The sequence below is a fragment of the Podarcis gaigeae genome (genome assembly GCF_964106915.1).
Source record: "Podarcis gaigeae genome assembly, chromosome: 8".
Lineage (NCBI taxonomy): Eukaryota > Metazoa > Chordata > Lepidosauria > Squamata > Lacertidae > Podarcis > Podarcis gaigeae.
This window is the reverse complement of record NC_139684.1, coordinates 75,258,171-75,277,137: the sequence shown is the minus strand read 5'-3', so window position 1 is coordinate 75,277,137 and position 18,967 is coordinate 75,258,171. Positions and strand designations below refer to the sequence as shown.

General features: G+C 44.5%; 1 protein-coding gene and 1 long non-coding RNA gene across 3 annotated transcripts; one reads left to right on the top strand and one right to left on the bottom strand.

Moving 5' to 3' along the window:
• The first annotated feature begins 126 nt into the window (after positions 1-126).
• Positions 127-1,432, top strand: LOC310851819. The gene is made up of 2 exons (XR_014567842.1): positions 127-328; positions 999-1,432. It is a non-coding gene; the product is annotated as an uncharacterized lncRNA (long non-coding RNA).
• A 1,820-nt stretch (positions 1,433-3,252) lies between these two features.
• On the bottom strand, positions 3,253-18,794 carry LOC310851706 (phospholipase A2 inhibitor gamma subunit B-like). 2 transcript variants are annotated; one of them, XM_083754365.1, is made up of 6 exons: positions 18,577-18,794; positions 10,913-11,031; positions 9,232-9,348; positions 6,945-7,097; positions 5,212-5,337; positions 3,253-3,583 (listed from the first exon to the last, which is right to left on the bottom strand). In XM_083754365.1, exons 2-6 carry the CDS (start codon positions 10,956-10,958, stop codon positions 3,390-3,392), a joined length of 636 nt encoding a protein of 211 aa, XP_083610491.1. In that variant the 5' UTR covers positions 10,959-11,031; positions 18,577-18,794; the 3' UTR covers positions 3,253-3,389. The 2 variants fall into 2 exon arrangements, with proteins under 2 accessions (XP_083610491.1, XP_083610490.1); XM_083754364.1 differs by lacking the exon at positions 18,577-18,794 and adding an exon at positions 13,787-14,617.
• Between the last annotated feature and the right edge of the window lie 173 nt (positions 18,795-18,967).

Genomic DNA, 18,967 nt, shown 5'->3' with positions numbered 1-18,967 from the left:
TGAGAGCCCCCTTTTTGTTTTCATGATGAGGGAAAGGGGAATGGCAGGGGACAGAGAGGTCCACTCTGCTGCTGGTCCATCTCAAACTGGTTCTGCAGGCTTTGGGAACAAAGGCTGGTGCATTGGAGTAAACAGGGCACAGACAACCAACATCAGCCTGCTTTCAGCTAGTCCCCACTTGTGCTTGCTTTCTTACAACCAGTCAGAGGGTGACTCCACCATTGGTCCCTACCTCCCAAGCCACAAGTCCCAATGGGTACCAACCACCGCTGTAGTCAAGCTGGAGCATCTGTGACCCATCATTTGCAAGCACCACCTGCCCAGTCCCGTACAGTATCTCAGCATCTGGCACAAGGACATATCACACCAACGGACACAAATTATTATTATTATTATTATTATTATTATTATTATTATTATTATTTATTTGTACCCCGCCCATCTGGCTGGGTTTCCCCAGCCACTCTGGGCGGCTTCCAACAAAGATGAAAGATACACTAAAATGTCACATATTAAAAACTTCCCTGAACAGGGCTGCCTTCAGATGTCTTCTGAATGTCAGGTAGATGTTTATCGCTTTGACATCTGATGGGAGGGCGTTCCACAGGGCGGGCGCCACTACCGAGAAGGCCCTCTGCCTGGTTCCCTGTAACTTGGCCTCTCGCAGTGAGGGAACCGCCAGAAGGCCCTCGGAGCTGGACCTCAGTGTCTGGGCAGAATGATGGGGGAGAAGACGCTCCTTCAGATATACTGGACCGAGGCCGTTTAGGGCTTTAAAGGTCAGCACCAACACTTTGAATTGTGCTCTGAAATGTACTGGGAGCCAATGTAGGTCTTTCAAGACCGGTGTTATATGGTCTCGGCGGCCGCTCCCAGTCACCAGTCTAGCTGCCGCATTCTGGATTAGTTGTAGTTTCCAGGTCACCTTCAAAGGTAGCCCCACGTAGAGCGCATTGCAGTAGTCCAAGCGGGAGATAACCAGAGCACCACCAGCCCAGTCCCGTACAGTATCTCAGCATCTGGCACAAGGACATATCACACCAAAGGAATGTACTGTTTCTCAAAAGTGCCAAAAATATTAGATATTTCACCCCCATGTGAACTGGCCTGCGCCCTGGGATTGTCATCTGAGTCCTCTCTCCATGGGCCACCTCCAAGGGATGGCTGGAGGATGGTAATGAGAGAGCAGGCCTTTTCTGCAAGAACTTCCATTTCTGGTGCCAACTTTACCACTGTTTTGACACCACACAAGATGTTCTTATTTCCCCAGGAATTTGAGCAGGTCAAACTCTCAGGCGCTTTTAATCTGACTTGATTTTAAAATATATTTACATGGTTTTGTGAGGTGGTTATAAATCACTTTGGGACTTTTTATTGCAGGAAGTAATTCATCCCCTCAGTAAACTTGACCTAAAACTGAGGGCACAATGCATTTCTGAAGTGTTTTTTGTCTTCTGCAGGGGCAGCCTTGAATACTTTGAGTTATATTAAATGTTGGAAAGTCATACAGGGAACCAGGCAGAGGGCCTTCTCGGTAGTGGCGCCTGCCCTGTGGAACACCCTCCCACCAGATGTCAAAGAAATAACTATCTTACTTTTAAAAGACATCTGAAGGCATTCCTGTTTAGGGAAGTTTTTAATGTTTAATGCTGTATTGTGTTTTTAATATTCAATTGGGAGCCGCCAATGGTGGCTGGGGAAACCCAGCCAGATGGGCAGGGTATAAATAATAAGTTGTTGTTGTTGTTGTTGTTGTTGCTACTGCACACTATTATTTTCCTGCTTTGGTTGATGTAAGGCAGGGGTGGGGAACTGGGTGGCAGTTCAGATCATAAGCTCCCCCTCCCATCATAGGCCAAGCTCGACGGGTGGGTGGGGTCACTCACATGACATCACAATGGCACTTGGTGACATTTTATGCCCACAAGGGGGTCTTCAGAAGCCATGTTCAAAATGCTACATTGTACAGCAGTGCTTTGAAAGGATCTTCTGAAGATCTGACATTTTCCCTTTCTTTATGAATGACTTTCCTTCTTGAAACCAAGATTGATAGTGCTTGCAAACCCCCTTTCAGTTGAGCCAGGTTTTTGCCCGCCTCACATTTGACGTGTGGGGCAGGTGGATGTGGCTTGGCTGAAATGGCCTCAACAGGCCAAATGGAGAAGTCTGGTGGGGATAAGTAGGCTTGTGAACCAGAGGTTTCCCACTCCTGAAATAGTGCTGACACCTATCTATCTATCTATCTATCTATCTCTATCTATCTATCTCTATCTATCTATCTATCTATCTATCTATCTATCTATCTATCACAAGTCATGAAGGCAATATTGCCATCTAGTGACTAAAACATAAAGCTGTTTTCAAACAATGGTTCCTTCTGCACCTAAAACTGTTGCTAAGGCTGATGCAGCAACAGTTTGTACTTATAATCAACTAGGATCATCATACCCAGCGTTCCTTGGGACTTCTAAGAAATTATAATAACAAAAATCAGTGCAGTTTTGAAATCAGTGGCTAAAGTTAGTGCAGTTTTGCAAGGTTCAGTCTGCCACCATAACTCAAAATGGCATCCACCCATATTCAAACATAGACAAAACCTTACTCCTTGACCTCATGCAAAATCTGGCCACAGTATCTGTACTGGTGTCCAAATGCATAAAGAACAGCTTTCCAAAACAGAGAAGAATACAGTGGTACTTCGGTTTAAGAACAGTCCGGTTTAAGAACGATTTGGTTTGCAAACTCCACAAAACCTGAAATAGTGTCTTGGTTTGAGAACTTTACCTCGGTCTAAGAACAGAATCCGAATGGTGGAAGGGCACTGGCGGCGGGAGGCCTCATAAGGGAAAGCGCACCTCAGTTTAAGAACTGTTTTGGTTTAAGAACGGACTTCCAGATTGCATGCTAATTGCATGCTTTAGTCACTAGATGGCATTAAACCCTTCACCAACTGGGTCTCTGCTTATTCCTTTGAACCTTTGGGAGAAATAAGATTGATTAAATTGCCTGGATAGCTCAGTTGGGTAGAGTGTGGTGCTGGTAACACTAAGGTTGCAGGTTTGAACCCCATATGGGATAGCTGCCTATTCCTGCGGGTTGGACTAGATGATCCTCAGGGTCCCTTCCAACTCTGCAATTCTGTGATTCACTACTGTCAGTTGTGAGGAACTGGAGAACTCTGCACTAAAATAAAATGTCTTTCTGCCACAAGGGTCTATTTTTTCCCTAACAAATAGACACAGCTGCCATGCATTTAACATGCCATTTGTTTTAATCCCAATATTAATTTTCACTGAGGAAAGCAATAAAGGCCAAAGTGCATTCAGAGGAAGTGGTTCATGGGTGAAAGAGGAGGCAGAATTCAATGGGGGAGTTGATGCAGGCAACTTTTACAACAGGATTCTCTGCAGCAGGAGCCCAGAGAAGCTTGGCAGGAGGACAGCAGTGGGTTGAGACGCCTTGGAAGACTCCATCTTATGAACGACATCATAGCCAACCGTAAACTCAGAGTGTTTGCTATTTTCCGAAGCACACACAAACCTCGTAGTGCAGCCATTTGAAAGCCTCTCCGTGGGGGTTTCATCTGGATATGGAAGACAAGATATGGGTTGCCGGGACATTATTGCTTGCGACTGCTCTCCAAAAAGTTACTCCATCTACTCTGTTTGAAATGAACCCTGTGTTTGCCACAAAGCAAGGTCTATCTACTGCTCACCAGTAGAGCTCAGCCCATCTATCCAAAGCCATTGACTCACATGGGAATGATCCACAACCTTGATCCAGCTCAATACATTCCATTTTTTAAATTATTATTTACAACATAAATCCACCAGAACTCAAACGAATCCACCACCATTAGAAATGAACATAACATAAAATAAACATAAAACAAACAACAAAATAAAAGACTTCTTTTATCCTGTACATGGCTTCCTTGTTTACTTCTTGTGAACTATTTCATTTATGAGTTATTATTACGATTTTTTTCAAATTATGACTTAAAAAGAAAACCACAAAGTCTCCTGCAGACATTAAACAAAACAAGTCCAGGTGTGTATTTTAGGGCACTGTTTTGTGAAGTATTCTTTACATTTCCCCCATTCTTTTTGAAATTCTTGTCTGGGGAGTGCCCTAATTCCCTCTGTTAATCTAGCCAATTTGATATAGTTGAGTAATTTATCCTGCCATTGCATTTTTGTTGACACAAATTCCTTTTTCCAATTTCTGGCAATTAAGGTCCTTTCATTCCAATGGGGCTTTTTGCAAGAGACCTTCCTGTAGATTGCGTCTCACATGCCTCAAATCTCCCTCGCTCTGCCACCTAAGGGTAACCAAAATCCAATATGTGTGGCAGTTGTCTCACCTTGCCTCAAGGAAGAACCTTCATGTAATAACAAGAACACTTGCAAAGACCTCTCTTCATTAAAAACCCAAGAGCAGTTTACACAATAAGACATTAAAATAAAACAATATCTTAACAAGTAAATGGCAAAACCAAAATACTACAATGTGTTGGAACCATCCGCACCCATACTTTCCACCCCCTAAATCTGGAGATTCCCCACACAATTGATGTATCTCTACTATTTAGATTTTCATAGTGTAGGGAATCCCAGGATATAGAAAGGAGAAAGTGTGGAACAGCGGTAGTTGGAGGAGAACACCTATCAGGGACTGTACAGAGGAGGAATGGTGTGAGCCGCCTCCCCCTTTTTCTGAACCTTCCCAAGGGCAGGAGGATAATATTGATTTAGAACAGTGGTTTGTAGAAGGGCATAGTCCAGAGGGGGAAAGCTGGGAAATACTGGGTGAGGAGCAGCTAGAAGAGGAAACACTAGAAGAGAGACAGCTGGCAGATTCAGTGTCCTTGGACAGCACTCCTGAATGCGGGGGTGGGGAGAGAGAGATGTTTTGATTTATGAAGTTATCTTTTATTTCTAAGATGCTGAGCCTGTGCTGGACAGCACGAGACATTGCATGGATATTTGGGATGTATCTTTGATGTTCATGTGATGCTTTTTTGTAGAGTTCTGCTAGTAAAACTTCAAATTATATTTTGATGGGTCTGGACAATGCTTCATATTTCCAAAAGGAACCCATTCTTATGCTTCCAGTTGCTCCAAACTGTGCTATATCAATATCTGCAATAAATACCCACCCGCCTACAGATCGTGGAAGAAATGAACCTGCACTGTGGAGGAAATCACTTACTGGAGGCCCTGCCAAAGCCGTTGGTTTCCACCTTGGTACAATTCGCCATCTCAGTGCTGTAAGTGCCTGAGCAGGAGGAATTGGATGGGTTTGGCATTGTATTGGCTCTAGGCTTTAGTGGTGGCACTGAAAACAGAAACAAAAGATACTCTAGGTCAGTGCAAGGACTGGACCAGAAAGCAATACAGAGCGGGGGAGGCAGGGCCCTTTTTCAGCCTGAGGGTCATGTGAGCAAACAGCCTGAGTCTTCACCATTTCCTTAAGTCAAGTTGTCACATATCTCCTGCCCCCCACCCCCAGAGCTACAATTCCCAGAGCGGTTTCACAGTCAACCCCTCTTCCCAGTGAACTGTCTTAAAATGGAAGCACCTTCTGCTTTTGGTCTTCCTGAATTTAGAGCATTAGAGCATACAGTGGCTTAAAATTTTTCCCTCCCATTGTCAGGCGCCAGGTAATCTGATCCCCCACAGTAGGCTGCCAGGAATAGATAGGTAAGGAAAGCTCTTACCAAGGTCTTTTATTCAATATTCACGGAAAGAGGCTTAGAAATGCAGCCTCTTGGAGTAATGGCATTGCTCTGAGTAATCTCCACCCCACTTCTCTCCTCAATCATCAACAGCACCACCCACCTTACACTGCCCGCTTAGGGCCATTTCCTCCGAGCCTTTTGCTCTCCTACTTTCAATGCTCGCCAGGTTCTGGGAGAAGGCGGGTCTGGAATGCTTTCTAGTGATAACGTGTCAGCCAGCTACTCCGGCTCTGCTTCCCCATCCTCCTCTTCCATTATTTCCCATCTTTGCCCATCGTCTGTCTCTAAGCCGTAACCTTCCTCAAACAACTGTTGTAAATCTATACTGTCTTCCTCTTCTCTGGAAGGTTCAGGAGGGGGAGGCGGTCTCCACCATTCCTCCTCTGTCCAGTCCCTGACACCCATGCCTATTGGGTGACTCTAGGTTGCTGGAGATAGGGACCCTTTGTAACAAATGGCATGGTTTGTATGGGCCTAAAGATGGCTAAAGACAACTACAAAATGGATGTGATGTCTTTGAACTGTCAGTGAACTGATCATGAACTGTGTTGTATAAGCGCTAATGGAATGTGGAAAACATTGTGATGTTTTGGCAAAAATAGTGTGCATTAGGAACTGTACAGAACACCACATACAAGGAGGCATGGAGATGGGCTACACAACATTATCTTTGAGGTAAGATAAGAGTTGTGAGATGATGACAAGGACAAGGATGTGAGATGGCAAAAACAAGGAGTAAGGAGTTGTGTAATGCCAAGAATCAGATGAACAACAAGGTGGAGGTATCGCAAAGCCCTCCAGCCTAAGATGTGTGCCAGACATTTGACAGCACTGTTGTCTGCCACCCATGGTTCTTACTGAACCTGATCAATTCAGTGAAGAGTGGTGAGTATGAAAGGTGTATGAATGGATGGTTGAGTGCATATTCCTTGCCTTGACATGTGAGTTACTAAAACTTACTACAGAGACAATCCAATATTGGTTGTCTGAGGTTTACTTGTGCCTTCCTAGAGTGTACTGGGTCTCATCTACATTAAACACCTAAACAGATTAGAAGAACCTAATTGGTAATTACACCTTCTGCAGAAGTAGCAGTGGGTCTTCAACCTTCCATGACCCCTGCAACACTGGTTACAGGGAGTGAACATAAGGAAAGGATAAGGAATTTTAGGGAGAGGGACCAGCATAAAATTTATATACATACGTTGAGGAGTGACTTGTCTGCAGGTCTTCCCGGTGCAGCAGACCCAACTGGACCTGTAGGTTCTTCCTCCCCCCATATCAAAGTAAGGTGGTGGGGCGTTGCACCAAAAAATGGAAGCACAGCTTCTCTCTACAGTTTGAACCACCTTTCCATCTTAAGTGGCCAAAAAAAAAGGAGGAGAGAGAGGTTTATTTAGCAACTAGCAGCTTCATCTCCAGAGCGGCTCTGATTATTAATAGTATATATTTTTTATTTGCAAATTTAACAAAGAAAAGGAAGGGGGAGGGGAAAAAGAATTAAAGACCATAAAAGAAAAAAAAAGAGACAGAAAGAATTACAACAGATTAAGGGTAGTATATAAATTTAATAAATAATAAAGTAATAGGAACACACAAAAATTATCCATTCTCATTGCAGGTGCACCAACCATCAACAGGTGTCTTAAAGTTTAACATCTAAGTTAATATAAGCCCTTCATATGTGCAGATCGATGCAGAATTGAGGCCTATTGGAAATACATTCAAATGCAGGCAGGGCCATGAGATCCTCAGCCCACTGTGGAGCAAACACAGGTTGTTTATCCTTCCAGGCTTAAATTATAGGTCTCTTAGCAACCATAAGGGATAACCGTCCACTTTTGTTGTTTAGGAATCATAAAACAAACAAAAAAATCAGCACAATTTGGAAAGGTTCCTTTCCCCACTTAATTGAAAATGGTTTCCAACTGTACTCAGTAAAGACCAAAACCTACTCCTTGATATCAGGAACCATCATGGAAAAATTGGTATCAATATATTAAGAAGTGTCTGAGTGGGTATCATAAAATTGCAAGGTTGGAAGGGACCCTAAGGGCCACTTAGTCCAACCAAGAACTTTCCACAATATATAGTAGACTAGCAGAACGCCCATCATTTGTCTGTAGGATGCATATTGCAAAGACCCAGGAGTGCTCTCCCCCAGCCAATGCACAGGCTCTTGGTCACTTATGTGTGAGTCGCACGGGGAGTATTCACAAGTTACATTCAACTCATATATAGGGCTGGGTGATATCTGGTTTTCAGCACCACCAGCTTACCATTGTGATAGAGTGATATATCACGATGTCTGAAATAACACTGAAAAAGTCTGAAAAAGTGGCTGGGCTATGGAGGGAGGAGCAACCAGGAGGAAGGGAAGGGGGCTGCCCACTTGCTTGGGTGAAGGAGCTCCTGCTCATTCCCTCCCTTCGCAGCCCAGCTTTGGCAGAGGAAAGCTGAGAAGGTGTTCCATCTGCCTGCCTGCCTGTTTGCCTTCACCTGAGCAAGTGGGGAGGGCTGCCTTTTTCCTCCTGGTCGGGAGAACAGGCAATTTGAGCTGGCAATACATCATGGCAAGCAGATGGGAGTGACATGCCCTCCAATATTTCTCCAATGAAAATAGGGACGTCCCATTCCATATTGATAATTTTACTATTTATACCCCGCACATCTTATTGGGTTGCCCCAACCACTCTGAGCAGCTTCCAACATATATAAAAACATAGTAAAACATTAAACATTTTTTTAAAAAACTTCCTTATACAGAATTGCCTTCACACGGCTCGGGGGTCGGATAACACCATACCCTCCAACATTTCTCCAATGAAAACAGGGACATCCTCAGGAAAAGTGGGACATTCCAGGATCAAATCAGAAACCGGGACAGCTTCTCTAAATCAGGGACATCCCTGGGAAATAGGGACACCTGGAGAGTCTGGAGTGAGATGCACTCTGCTTGCGGTGGCCAGGGAGCTGTGATGTATCACCAGCTCAAAATGTCTGAAGCCAGTATCACGATCTGAACGGTTTCAGACGATGAACTGAAACATCGCCCATGTCTACTAGCGTACAATCTGGGTGCCTGTGCACCCAAACAGTTGACCTTCCATGACAAAAAGGTGGATGACATACAGATGATATAGATCCAAAATGTGGGGAACCTTTTGTTCTCCAGATGTTGCAGAACTACAGCTCCCACCATCCTTAACCATTGCTTGTGCTTTCTTGGGGCTGATGGGAGTTGCAGTTCAGCAGCATCCAGAGGACCTTGGGTCCTCCCCATCGCCACTTTTCTTGACCAAAAGATAAGAGCTTCAATCTCAGCCTCTGGAAAGGCATCATGAAACAGAACGCAATCTGCCACCCTGGCCATGCAGAGCCCCATCCTGAGCTGAAAAGTCCACTGTGCCATCTATACAGGCAGCAGCTGTCAGTGGTCTTGCCTAAGCCCACCCACTGCCCTGATCTGGCTTGCAACCTCTCCTACCCACCTACGGTGCTTTCCATCAGTGTGATGAGGCAGGTTTCTTTGTTCCCAGGACAGGTCCGCACACTGCCAGTGCAATTGGTCCCCTTGGCAGTACAGATTTCGCACTCCAGAGAAGCAGCTGGAAGAGGGAAGGACACTTTTTAAAAAATGAGATCAAATGAAGGTACTTTTGTGCAGGAATAAGCCATGGGTCACCTACTTTCGGGGTACCCCTGTTTGTGCCGGTTGCAGGGTTCGGGGATCAGCCAGAGAGTAGGAGTCTGCACACGGATTTAAGGAGAGGCATCAAGTGGTCAAACAGAGGAAGGAAATGTTACAGATAGGTAGCCGTGTTGGTCTGCCATAGTCAAAACAAAAAAAAATTCCTTCCAGTAGCACCTTAAAGACCAACTAAGTTAGTTCTTGGTATGAGCTTTCGTGTGCATGCACACTTCTTCAGAGGAAGGAAATGAATGATAGGAAGTGCTTACAGAGGGTGGTGAATACAGCACAAGATATTATGGGCTGTCCCGTGAATCCACTGGATGAAATAGCGGAAGACCGTTGCCTCAGGAGAGTGAGGAAAATTCTCAGGGATGATTCACACCCTGGCTGGCACTTTCTTGATCTCCTGCCCTTGGGCAGAAGATATAGAAGCATGATTAGTCGCACCAACAGAGTAAAGAACAGCCTCTATCTGTAGGCTGTAAGGCTGCTGAATGAAAAGATAACAACAGGGAACTGACTTTTGGGTTTGGTGTGTGTCCGTCAGTAAACAAGGGGAATTAATACTTAGTGAGCTGAGTGGGGGGTGCTTGTGTAATCTCACTGTATACAAGTTGTACAAGTGACAATAAAGTATTTCAACTTCTTAGTGTTTCTTAAGCTACTTTGAGGGGGTTTTAAGAAGTGAAAACAGGTGATGTTATTATTATTGATGAGGTGGAGTTAAATGGGGGTTTCCTGCTTCTTTATTTTCATATTATCTTTGGCTGCTTTTTGTCCCTTCATTCCCAACGGAATGGGCTGGAGCATATTGTGAGCATGGCTTCAATGATTCCTAATAACTGCCATGAATCATCAGTACTGTGGACTACAATCTCATCTCTGCCCATCCACACATTCAGCTTGAAAGGTGTTCCCCAGCAGTCCCTGATCCTTCTTTCTTACTGGCAAATGGTCACAATTATTTTTTTTAATGTTTAGTTTTCTTTGAAGTTTCTGGGTGCACATCTTGAGGTAATGTGGATGTCTCTACTTCTGATAGGCCTTTTCATAGCTTCTTCTGAATGGCTTCTGGTTTGTTTTTGGTTTTTTAAAAATACTTTTAAGCTACTTTGAGGTGATTTTTAAAAAACCCCAAAAAGCAGGATTTCAGACACAGTATGTTCTCAGTCCTATCTGGAGATGCCAGGAACTGAACCTGAGACCTCTTGCATGCAAAGCCGTTTATTACTTATTATTTATTTTATTTTTAAAATTTGCGTACCATCCTGTACCCGCAGATCTTTTGCAATGTAAAATCACAATGGGGGGGGGAAATCCCAGAAAATACAAGTTGCCTTATACCAACGAGCTACAGACGTTTCAGAAAGCTGCATTATCCATCTTGTATCCATACCAATCCTGTGACACAAGCTTGGCTCCAAATCTATTCATCCTGGATGGAACAGACCTCCAGGAGGCTCCCAGACCCTCCTTACCTGTCTTTAGAAGTGCAAAGAAGAAGCATTTCAGGGCAGCCTGCATAGTGATGGGAAATAAGAGAGCACAAGAACAGAAGCTCTCTCCACGAGGTGTCAAAATACTTGGTTCAAAGGACCTGCAACGACATACAGAGGAAGTGTCAACACCAGGTGTTAGCTTACCAAAGTGTGCATTTAAGCGCACAAAAACACGTAAAAAGCCAGGTGACACCAAATTATCTGGGGGAAATCCAAGATTGCAAGAATGGGGATTCCCCTGGCCTTCCAGATGTTATTGGACTTCCTACCAGCCCCAGACACTTGATGGGGCGCTCCTGAGAAACAAACTAGTTCCCTTCCTTGCACACACGCAAAATCAGACTTCTTTTCCATAAGGGAAGTGCCAGAGAAATGCATTGGAAAATGTGCGCTAACACTTTGGTGATGCAGCATTGCACAGCCTTCCCACAAGCAAATTTCAACAAATGCTCAATAAAAGTAAGCAGCGAAGGCCGACGGAGCGCCCCGCAATTTTTGCACAAGCAAAACAGAATGTTTGCTCAGTGAATGAGCTTTGCCATGCAACCTAAACAAAAACAACACACACACACACACACAAAAACAAGAACAAAAGTAGTATGTTTCCGGGTGCCACCGCACACGGAATGACTGTACCTGGCAGTGCAGGGTCCGGCCGGCGGGGGGGCACCTTTGCACCTCCTTCACCTGCTAGAGAGATCAAACACGGTGGGTCGTCCCGTGGGATCTTGCAAAGGGAAGAAGGATGAGGCCTTAAAAGGTCTCACTCACGTGGGCTATGGGAACACTTTGCCTGTAGTGAACTTTCCATCCACCCTCTGCATGAGAACTTCACTAGGCTATTTGGGTTGCTGGTTGACAGGCCAGCAAAGGAATTTTTTCTTCCAACCTTAAGGGGTTTTCACCTATCCCTCAGTGACCTAAGAGTACTTTTGTTAGGCAATGGTCGGAACAGCAGCAAAACATGTATTTCCCTTCTGGGTGTACAGCCACAGCAGCGATTAACTCTCCAATGGTTTGATTTCACCCCCCAAAGGTGCGCTTCTCCATTGTCTCCTGAGACAGATGGATGCCAACTAACCAAGGTCTGTATATCAGCAGAAATGGCATTGGGCAGGACCAGTAAAGCAATGGGGGGCTTCATAATATGTCTAGGGGAAAATATTGGCCATACACACCCTAAGATCAGGTTAGGGCCCCCGCATGGCTGGAATCTCTCACCCCAGGCACTCAGTGAGACCCTGGGCATTTGGCTTCCACCATGCCAGGGCTCAGCCCTGGAATATTCTCATGGAGGAGAACTCAGTTCTTTCCAGCAAGGAGTGAAGCAATGGGACCATTGCCCTACTGCCATGCCAACCCCACTTTATGCTGTGGTCTATAAAGATTTGGTCTGATTTTTACCCAACCCCGCATCCTGTCCCAGTTATTTCACCACACGGGGCCACAGATTGTGCCTGCCTGGGTCAACCTATGCCTTTTCAGAAGCTTAAAATTCCTTTTCTGGTTGAAAATAAGAACACTGCCAGACTGGCAAGTGTTGAAAGATATTCCATGCTCATAATTCTGGGGGGAGAGGGATCAGAGATTCAGCCCGCAATTCTAGAAACCTTTCCCTGGAACAAAGTCCTGTTAAGGAGACCGGGATGTACTTCTGAGTAAGCAATGTTTACCACTGCACTACAAATCCCCAGCAAAGAAACATGTTTAAAAAGCAAACAGGAGGGCAAGGGGTAAGGAGCAAGACAGATTTATTAGGGGATCTTATATTAAATTTATATTAAAAAGACATCCAAAATTCTTTTTTTTAAAATGGAGAGAGAGAGAGAGAGAGAGAGAGAGAGAGAGAGAGAGAGAAGGAAGCAGAAATATACCAAGAAGGGAAATCTGTTTCCCAACTAGCATAGCACTGCTCCCCGCCATCTCATGTTGGGAGCACTACTTCTGATGAGGTTCAAAACGATACTATAGAGGAATAATTTCTATTGTTTTGAAATGCATGTGCGTGATCACGTGTTTGAGAAATAATAAAGCCCCTCCCCTGTTTGCTACGGCAACAGATTTAAATTCTGGAGATTAATTCCATAAGATTCACTTGGCAGATTTTTAAACGGAAGGGAGGACTACAGTTCCATGATTTAGCTTCTAAAAAGGGGTAGGTGGCCTTTGACCCTTGCAATGTCATTGGACTCCCACTATGCTATGCTGTTCTCTGGTTGATAGCCACAGGTTCCCCATCTCTGGCCTGGAAAGCTTAACATAAACCAAGCTTAAAGTGAAGGCTGAGCCTATCCTTTATGCATCAGCTTCCTCTCCCTAGTTCTTCATTGTGGGCTTTGTCAGATGAGAACTATTATATGAGCTGCTGCCTTTGCGCATTAGGAAAGGTTGCTGCTTCACATTTGCTACAGCAAGACAAGGCTTCCCTGCTGGAGCAGAGCTACAAGAATGATATATTTCTACAGAACAGGATAACTCAGGATTCAGCTCCTAAGCTGGAGGTTTCTCCATCAGTCTTCCCCAACCTAGTGTCCTCCATGTTTTGGACTACAACTCTCATCAGCCATACCTAGCAAAGATGTGGTGGCTGGGAATGATGGGAGTTGTAGTCAAAAACCCAAGGAAGGCGCCATAAGAACATTAGAAGAGGTGTTCCGGATCAGGTCCAAAACTCTGTTCTCATAGTGGTCAAAGAGATAGATACCCACTGGAAGAAAACAAGTTTGGGGAAAGCTGTTCTACAGGACCTTCTCCTGATCTTCACGTTTCTCCAAGATTAATCTCCTGAAATGCAATCGCCTGGTTTCTGCTACAAATGATGGCTAATACATTGAATAATTTGGAGTTCCCTACCTTCTCCTCCGACAGGCCAGCTGTTTCCCTTGATGCTTTTCCACTGGGACTGAGATGTTTCTGCTCTCTTGCAAACTGCTCTTCTTACTTGTATGCCCTTGGCTAGTTTGCCTGCACTTCTGTTGCAGCCAATGAGATGAGGATGACTGCTTTAAGAAATGGGTGTGGGTGGGTGTGTTTAGACTACTGACTGCACCAGCAGTGAGTGGGAATTTAAAGCGGGATTTAGATCAGCTGAGCCTCCCGGGAATGCTGATTTTTATGATTACCACTATCAACAGGGAAGGAGATAATAAGGAAGGAGGGAGTAAAAAGAGGGGGGGCAGTTTGAGCCCCTCTGAGAACACAATGATCTGACTCAGTAAAAGCCTCTTCGTGTGTCATGCATGCTTCTTCTTTCTTAATGAACTTAAAAACTGGATTTTTGTATCGAACAGAGATGTGCACCACACCTTGAGCTTATAAACTGTACTCGAAACCTAACTGCAATCTAGTGTTGTATCTCAGTTGCTGAAAGTCCCAGTGTCAATCCCTGGCATCTTCACCAGGGGCTGGGAAAGATGCTGTGTTTGATTTCCCAGAGGGTTGCTGCCAGCCAGTGCCAGTGATACTAACCTAGATGGACCAATGGTCTGATTAGCACAGGGCAACATTCTGTGTTTGTTGGCTGCAAACTCACCGTGTTCTTCAAACGTAAGTGAAACAAAATCATGGGATAGCTCAGTTGGTAGAGCGTGAGACTCTTGATCTCAGAGTCATGAGTTCGGGCCCCACCTTGGCCAAAAGATTCCTGCAATGTAGGGGGTTGGAGTAGATGACCCTCATGGTCCCTTCCAACCCTACAGTTGTATAATTCTAAGTCTGGGAAATACATAGATGGCTCTGGCCCCATCTCCATCTACTTGGCAATATGCCTTGGCTAGAAATGGCCATGGCATGGGCCATTTTAGAACCGGCTTGAGACATAGGTAAAGATAAAGAAGGGACCCCTGACCATCAGGTCCAGTCGTGACCGACTCTGGGATTGCGGCGCTCATCTCTCTTTATTGGCTGAGGGAGCCGGCATACAGCTTCCAGGTCATGTGGCCAGCATGACTAAGCCGCTTCTGGTGAACCAGAGCAGCGCATAGAAATGCTGTTTACCTTCCCGCTGGAGCGGTACCTATTTATCTACTTGCATTTTCACGTGCTTTCGAAATGCTAGGTTGGCAGGAACAGGGACCGAGCAACGGGAACTCACCCCGTCGTGGGGATTCGAACACAGACCTTCTGATTGGCAAGTCCTAGGCTCTGTGGTTTAACCCACAGCGCCACCCGCGTCCCAGCCTGAGACATAGTGCATACTTAAACTATGGAACTCACTCCTGCAGGAGGCAGGGATGGCCACCGAATTTGGATGGCTTTAAAAGGGGATTGGGCAAATTCATGGAGGAGAAGGTCATCAGTGACTGCTAGGCATGATAGCTGTGCTCTCCTTCCACAGTCAAGAGGCAGGAACGCTTATGAATATCAGGTGCTGGAAGCTGCTGGAGGGAAAGAGAGCTCTTGTGCTTGCGGGCTTCCCATGGGCATCTGATCACCCACTGTGAGAGCAGGATGGGCCATTGGCCTGATCCAGCGGGATCTTCTTATCTTCTTATGACACTTTTCTGCCTAACACAAAGCAGTAAATGGTAGTTGCCTCCCAAGTCCAGGTGCATAGGTCCCAAAGCTAGCCCAAGTGAATTTAGCCCCTGGGGCAGAAGATTCCCCAATTGCTCATAAGGACAGTAAGAATAGATAAAATAACAAACGAATTTGCAAGCCTTTCATGACACCCAAGGCCTGGGGCAGCTCTCTCACCGCATCACAACAGGGCTGGCCATCCCTGCAGCCATTTAGCTGGATGAGCAGGTTGCTTTTTACGTTATTCACAAAGAGGGAAGAGACAGGAGGAGAAGGCATATACAAATATGCAGTCATAACATGCAGTGTAACCCTACCCACATTTTTTTTAAGCAAACCTGATAAACCACCCACCCACCCCTTTTTAACATTTGAAAAGCTGCTCTTCTTTGGAAAACTTGAAAAGACATGTGGGTTGTTGTTGTTTTTAAAGAAGAAATTCTGTATGAAACCTTTTTTGAAAAGACAAGTTTTTTTTAAAAAAAACAAGTACAATGCACGAGTATTAACATAACAGCTTAAGACAATTTGATAAAGGATGCACGCTGATACCTTAGCCTGTAGTTCCTGAAATTTGTTCTGTTTGTGCAGACAAACTACCAGAGATAAAATGCTACAGGATGTGTTGTTAGTGTGTGAAAACAGGCAAAATCCAAGCTGCAAAATGCGCCTGGCAGCTGGCAAATTTCAAATGCTGGTTTTGACTATACACGATTTTGTCTTTAGCCATGATCCCTGGAATGTAGCCCTCATGTAAATTGCAGGCTTACTGTATTGCATTTTATTGCACTGCGAATTGAATTCTATAAAAATCAGCATAATGCAATGGGTGGACCAGTTGTGTTAAGCAAAGTTCTTCAGTGTAATATTTGTCAGCTTGAGTTTTAAGGCAGATTCAGCATTAAAATTATTCATCCTAAACTATTTCAGTATGCCACGAGTGCCGCTAGGATTCTCGCGGCCCAAAAGTGGAAATCCCAGGAGATCCCAACTTTAATGGAGTGGCAGACAAAATTATTTGAGTATGTAGAATTGGCAAAAATGACCTAGAAAATTCGAGACCAAAAAGTGACAAAGTCTGAAGAGGAGTGGAGTAAATTTGTTGCATTTATACGAATTAATTGCAGAAGTTTTAAAACTGTAGCAGGGCTAATATAAATCCTGTGATGCGAATAGAATAAAAATCTGTAAGAGAAGATGTAAATTAGGAAAACCGAAGCAGGGTAGGAGGGAAGTCTGGGCGCGAAACTGCGCAGGGTAAATAAGATGGCACAAAATGTTGAATGTAAAAGTTTAAGTTTTATTTATGTCTGTGAAAATCAATAAAAAGCATCTGAAAAAAATAAAATAAAATTATTCATCCTAGACTCCCATTAACTTCACTGCTAATCCTCTCCACTCCTTCCAAGTACTTCCTTACCCGCAATCAGCTGCCCTCCAGTCATTCCCCCCCTTTTTTTGATATTAATATTTTATTGAAAAGTTCTCAGCTATAAAGAAATAAAGTGATACAAAGGGGAAAAAAGGAGAAAATATTCACCCTGCTCACCATCCAGGTGGACCATTGGATTGTAAGAGCAATGAATCAGTTGCTCAGTCTGCTGCTCCCACCATTCTGCACACAAACAACATGGACCACTGAATGAAGCTTGCAGACCACTGTTTGGGAACCCCCACTATAGGCGATTTCAAGTAAGGTGAAATGTTTTCATGAACTGTGGAGTCATTTACTTAAAAAATACCATGCATTCGGATTTATGTACTTCCTTAGTCCATAAGGAAATTTTTTTTCATTAGAAACAAGAATTTCTGAGGTAGATTCTCATGAAAATGTTTTTGCTCACCAATACCCAAGCATTTCCCTCCTTGGTTTGGTTTACTAAAGGGAGATCAATATTTTCAACAGCATTTTCAACAGCATTTCAACTCCTCTTGTGCTTAGCAAAACATTTACTGTCCTTTGTTTCCACACAATGCCTTCAGCCTATTTGTAGGGAAAGTAGAAAGGGATTTCCTATGCATGGCAGGTATGTGTTTGTGGGGAGGTGAAAGACGATAGCATACCCTCCTACATTTCTCCAGTGAAAATAGGGAGGTCCCATTCCATAATGACGATTTTACTATTTATACCCCACACACCTTACTGGGTTGCCCCAGCCACATGTAGGCAGCTTCCAACATATATAAAAGCATAATAAAACATTGAACATTTTTTTAAAAAAAACTTCCCTAATACAGGATTGCTTTCAGACAGCTCAGGGGTCAGATAACTCCATACCCCCCCCCCCCAACATTTCTCCAATGGAAACAGGGACATCTTAAGGAAAAGTGGGACATTCTAGGATCAAATCAGAAACTGGGGCAGCTTCTCTAAATCAGGGAAATCCCAGAAAAACCTGGAGGGTTGCAATAATCCCTTATATACAGATCATAGCTGTCAACTTTTCCCTTTTTTAAGGGAAATTCCCTTATTCCCTTATTCCGAATAGGATTCCTCGCAAGAAAAGGGAAAAGTTGACAGCTATGATACAGATCTCAGAGCTTGTTCCCTGAGACATCTTTCAACAGCCAAAGCAGGCTGGACCCTGACTGATATTGTGTGTTATCTGTTGGCAGATCACAAGGATGCCATTGCAAACAAGGTTGCCATCTTCGCAGGAGCAGCTCAAAAAATCCTAAAATATATCTGCCGTGGTGCGTTTGAGGAGTGGGTCGGGGAAAGTGCTCTTCTTCAGTGGAGAACACTTATCGCAGAAAACGAGAGGGAGGGAGCGCGAAAGCGACGCTAACCCCCCGGAAAAAACTGGAGAGGAGGTCTCCAGTCGAAGCACCGAGCGGCGCAGAAAGGGGTTTCCTGTTACTTCATACCACAGAAAAAGATATGAAAACAGTGAGGAAGGAGGACGGGAGAACCTCGCGCTAAAGAGACTACACTCTCGACCGTGAGACTCCTCAAGACCCGGCAGAGCAAGCCCCAGGTTTCTCATTTAAACTAACTGACGCTGAGAAAAGTCACCCCATCAAATAAAGGGGGGGGGAGAGAACCAGCAACAACAGAAAGGGGGTCTGGTAAGCTTTATTTTAAGTAAGAACAGCGATAACAAAAAATTATAAATGAGTCTCACCGTGTGGGGATTTAATCAAGAACCCTGCGACGGAGATTGCAGAAAGGGAAAGGGATATTGACTAACAGTGCATCAAACAAAGCGAGATTAAGAAAGGAGGGTGAAGCGAAGCAATAGCTGAGCTGGGAAGAAGAAAGGAGAAGGGACATAGGAGAGCTTACTTAGCAGAAAGAAGCCGTGGAGGCTGTAGGAGGCTGTAGGAGACGTGGGAGGAGCAGGACGTCGAGGGAACGCAGGACAAGGAGGGAAGAAGCGGAAAGAAGAAAGAAGGCAGTGGCTGAATAGGGAAGGGAGAATACCCATAAGTTTAAGGAGGAGAGAGGGTAAAGGGACAAAGAATTTAGATTTGCTACCAATTTGTGATGGTGGGTACTTGTTTCGTAAAGGCGGA

Bases quoted from the DNA above. Each gene is read 5' to 3' on its own strand.
- LOC310851706 (XM_083754365.1), bottom strand. From the start codon at position 10,958: ATGCAGGCTGCCCTGAAATGCTTCTTCTTTGCACTTCTAAAGACAG. The intron at 7,098-9,231 runs GTGGGTAGGAGA...TGGCCACTTAAG, and splicing joins ACTGATGGAAAGCACCGTAG to ATGGAAAGGTGGTTCAAACT. The intron at 5,338-6,944 runs GTATGTATATAA...TTCTGTTTTCAG, and splicing joins CAGACAAGTCACTCCTCAAC to TGCCACCACTAAAGCCTAGA.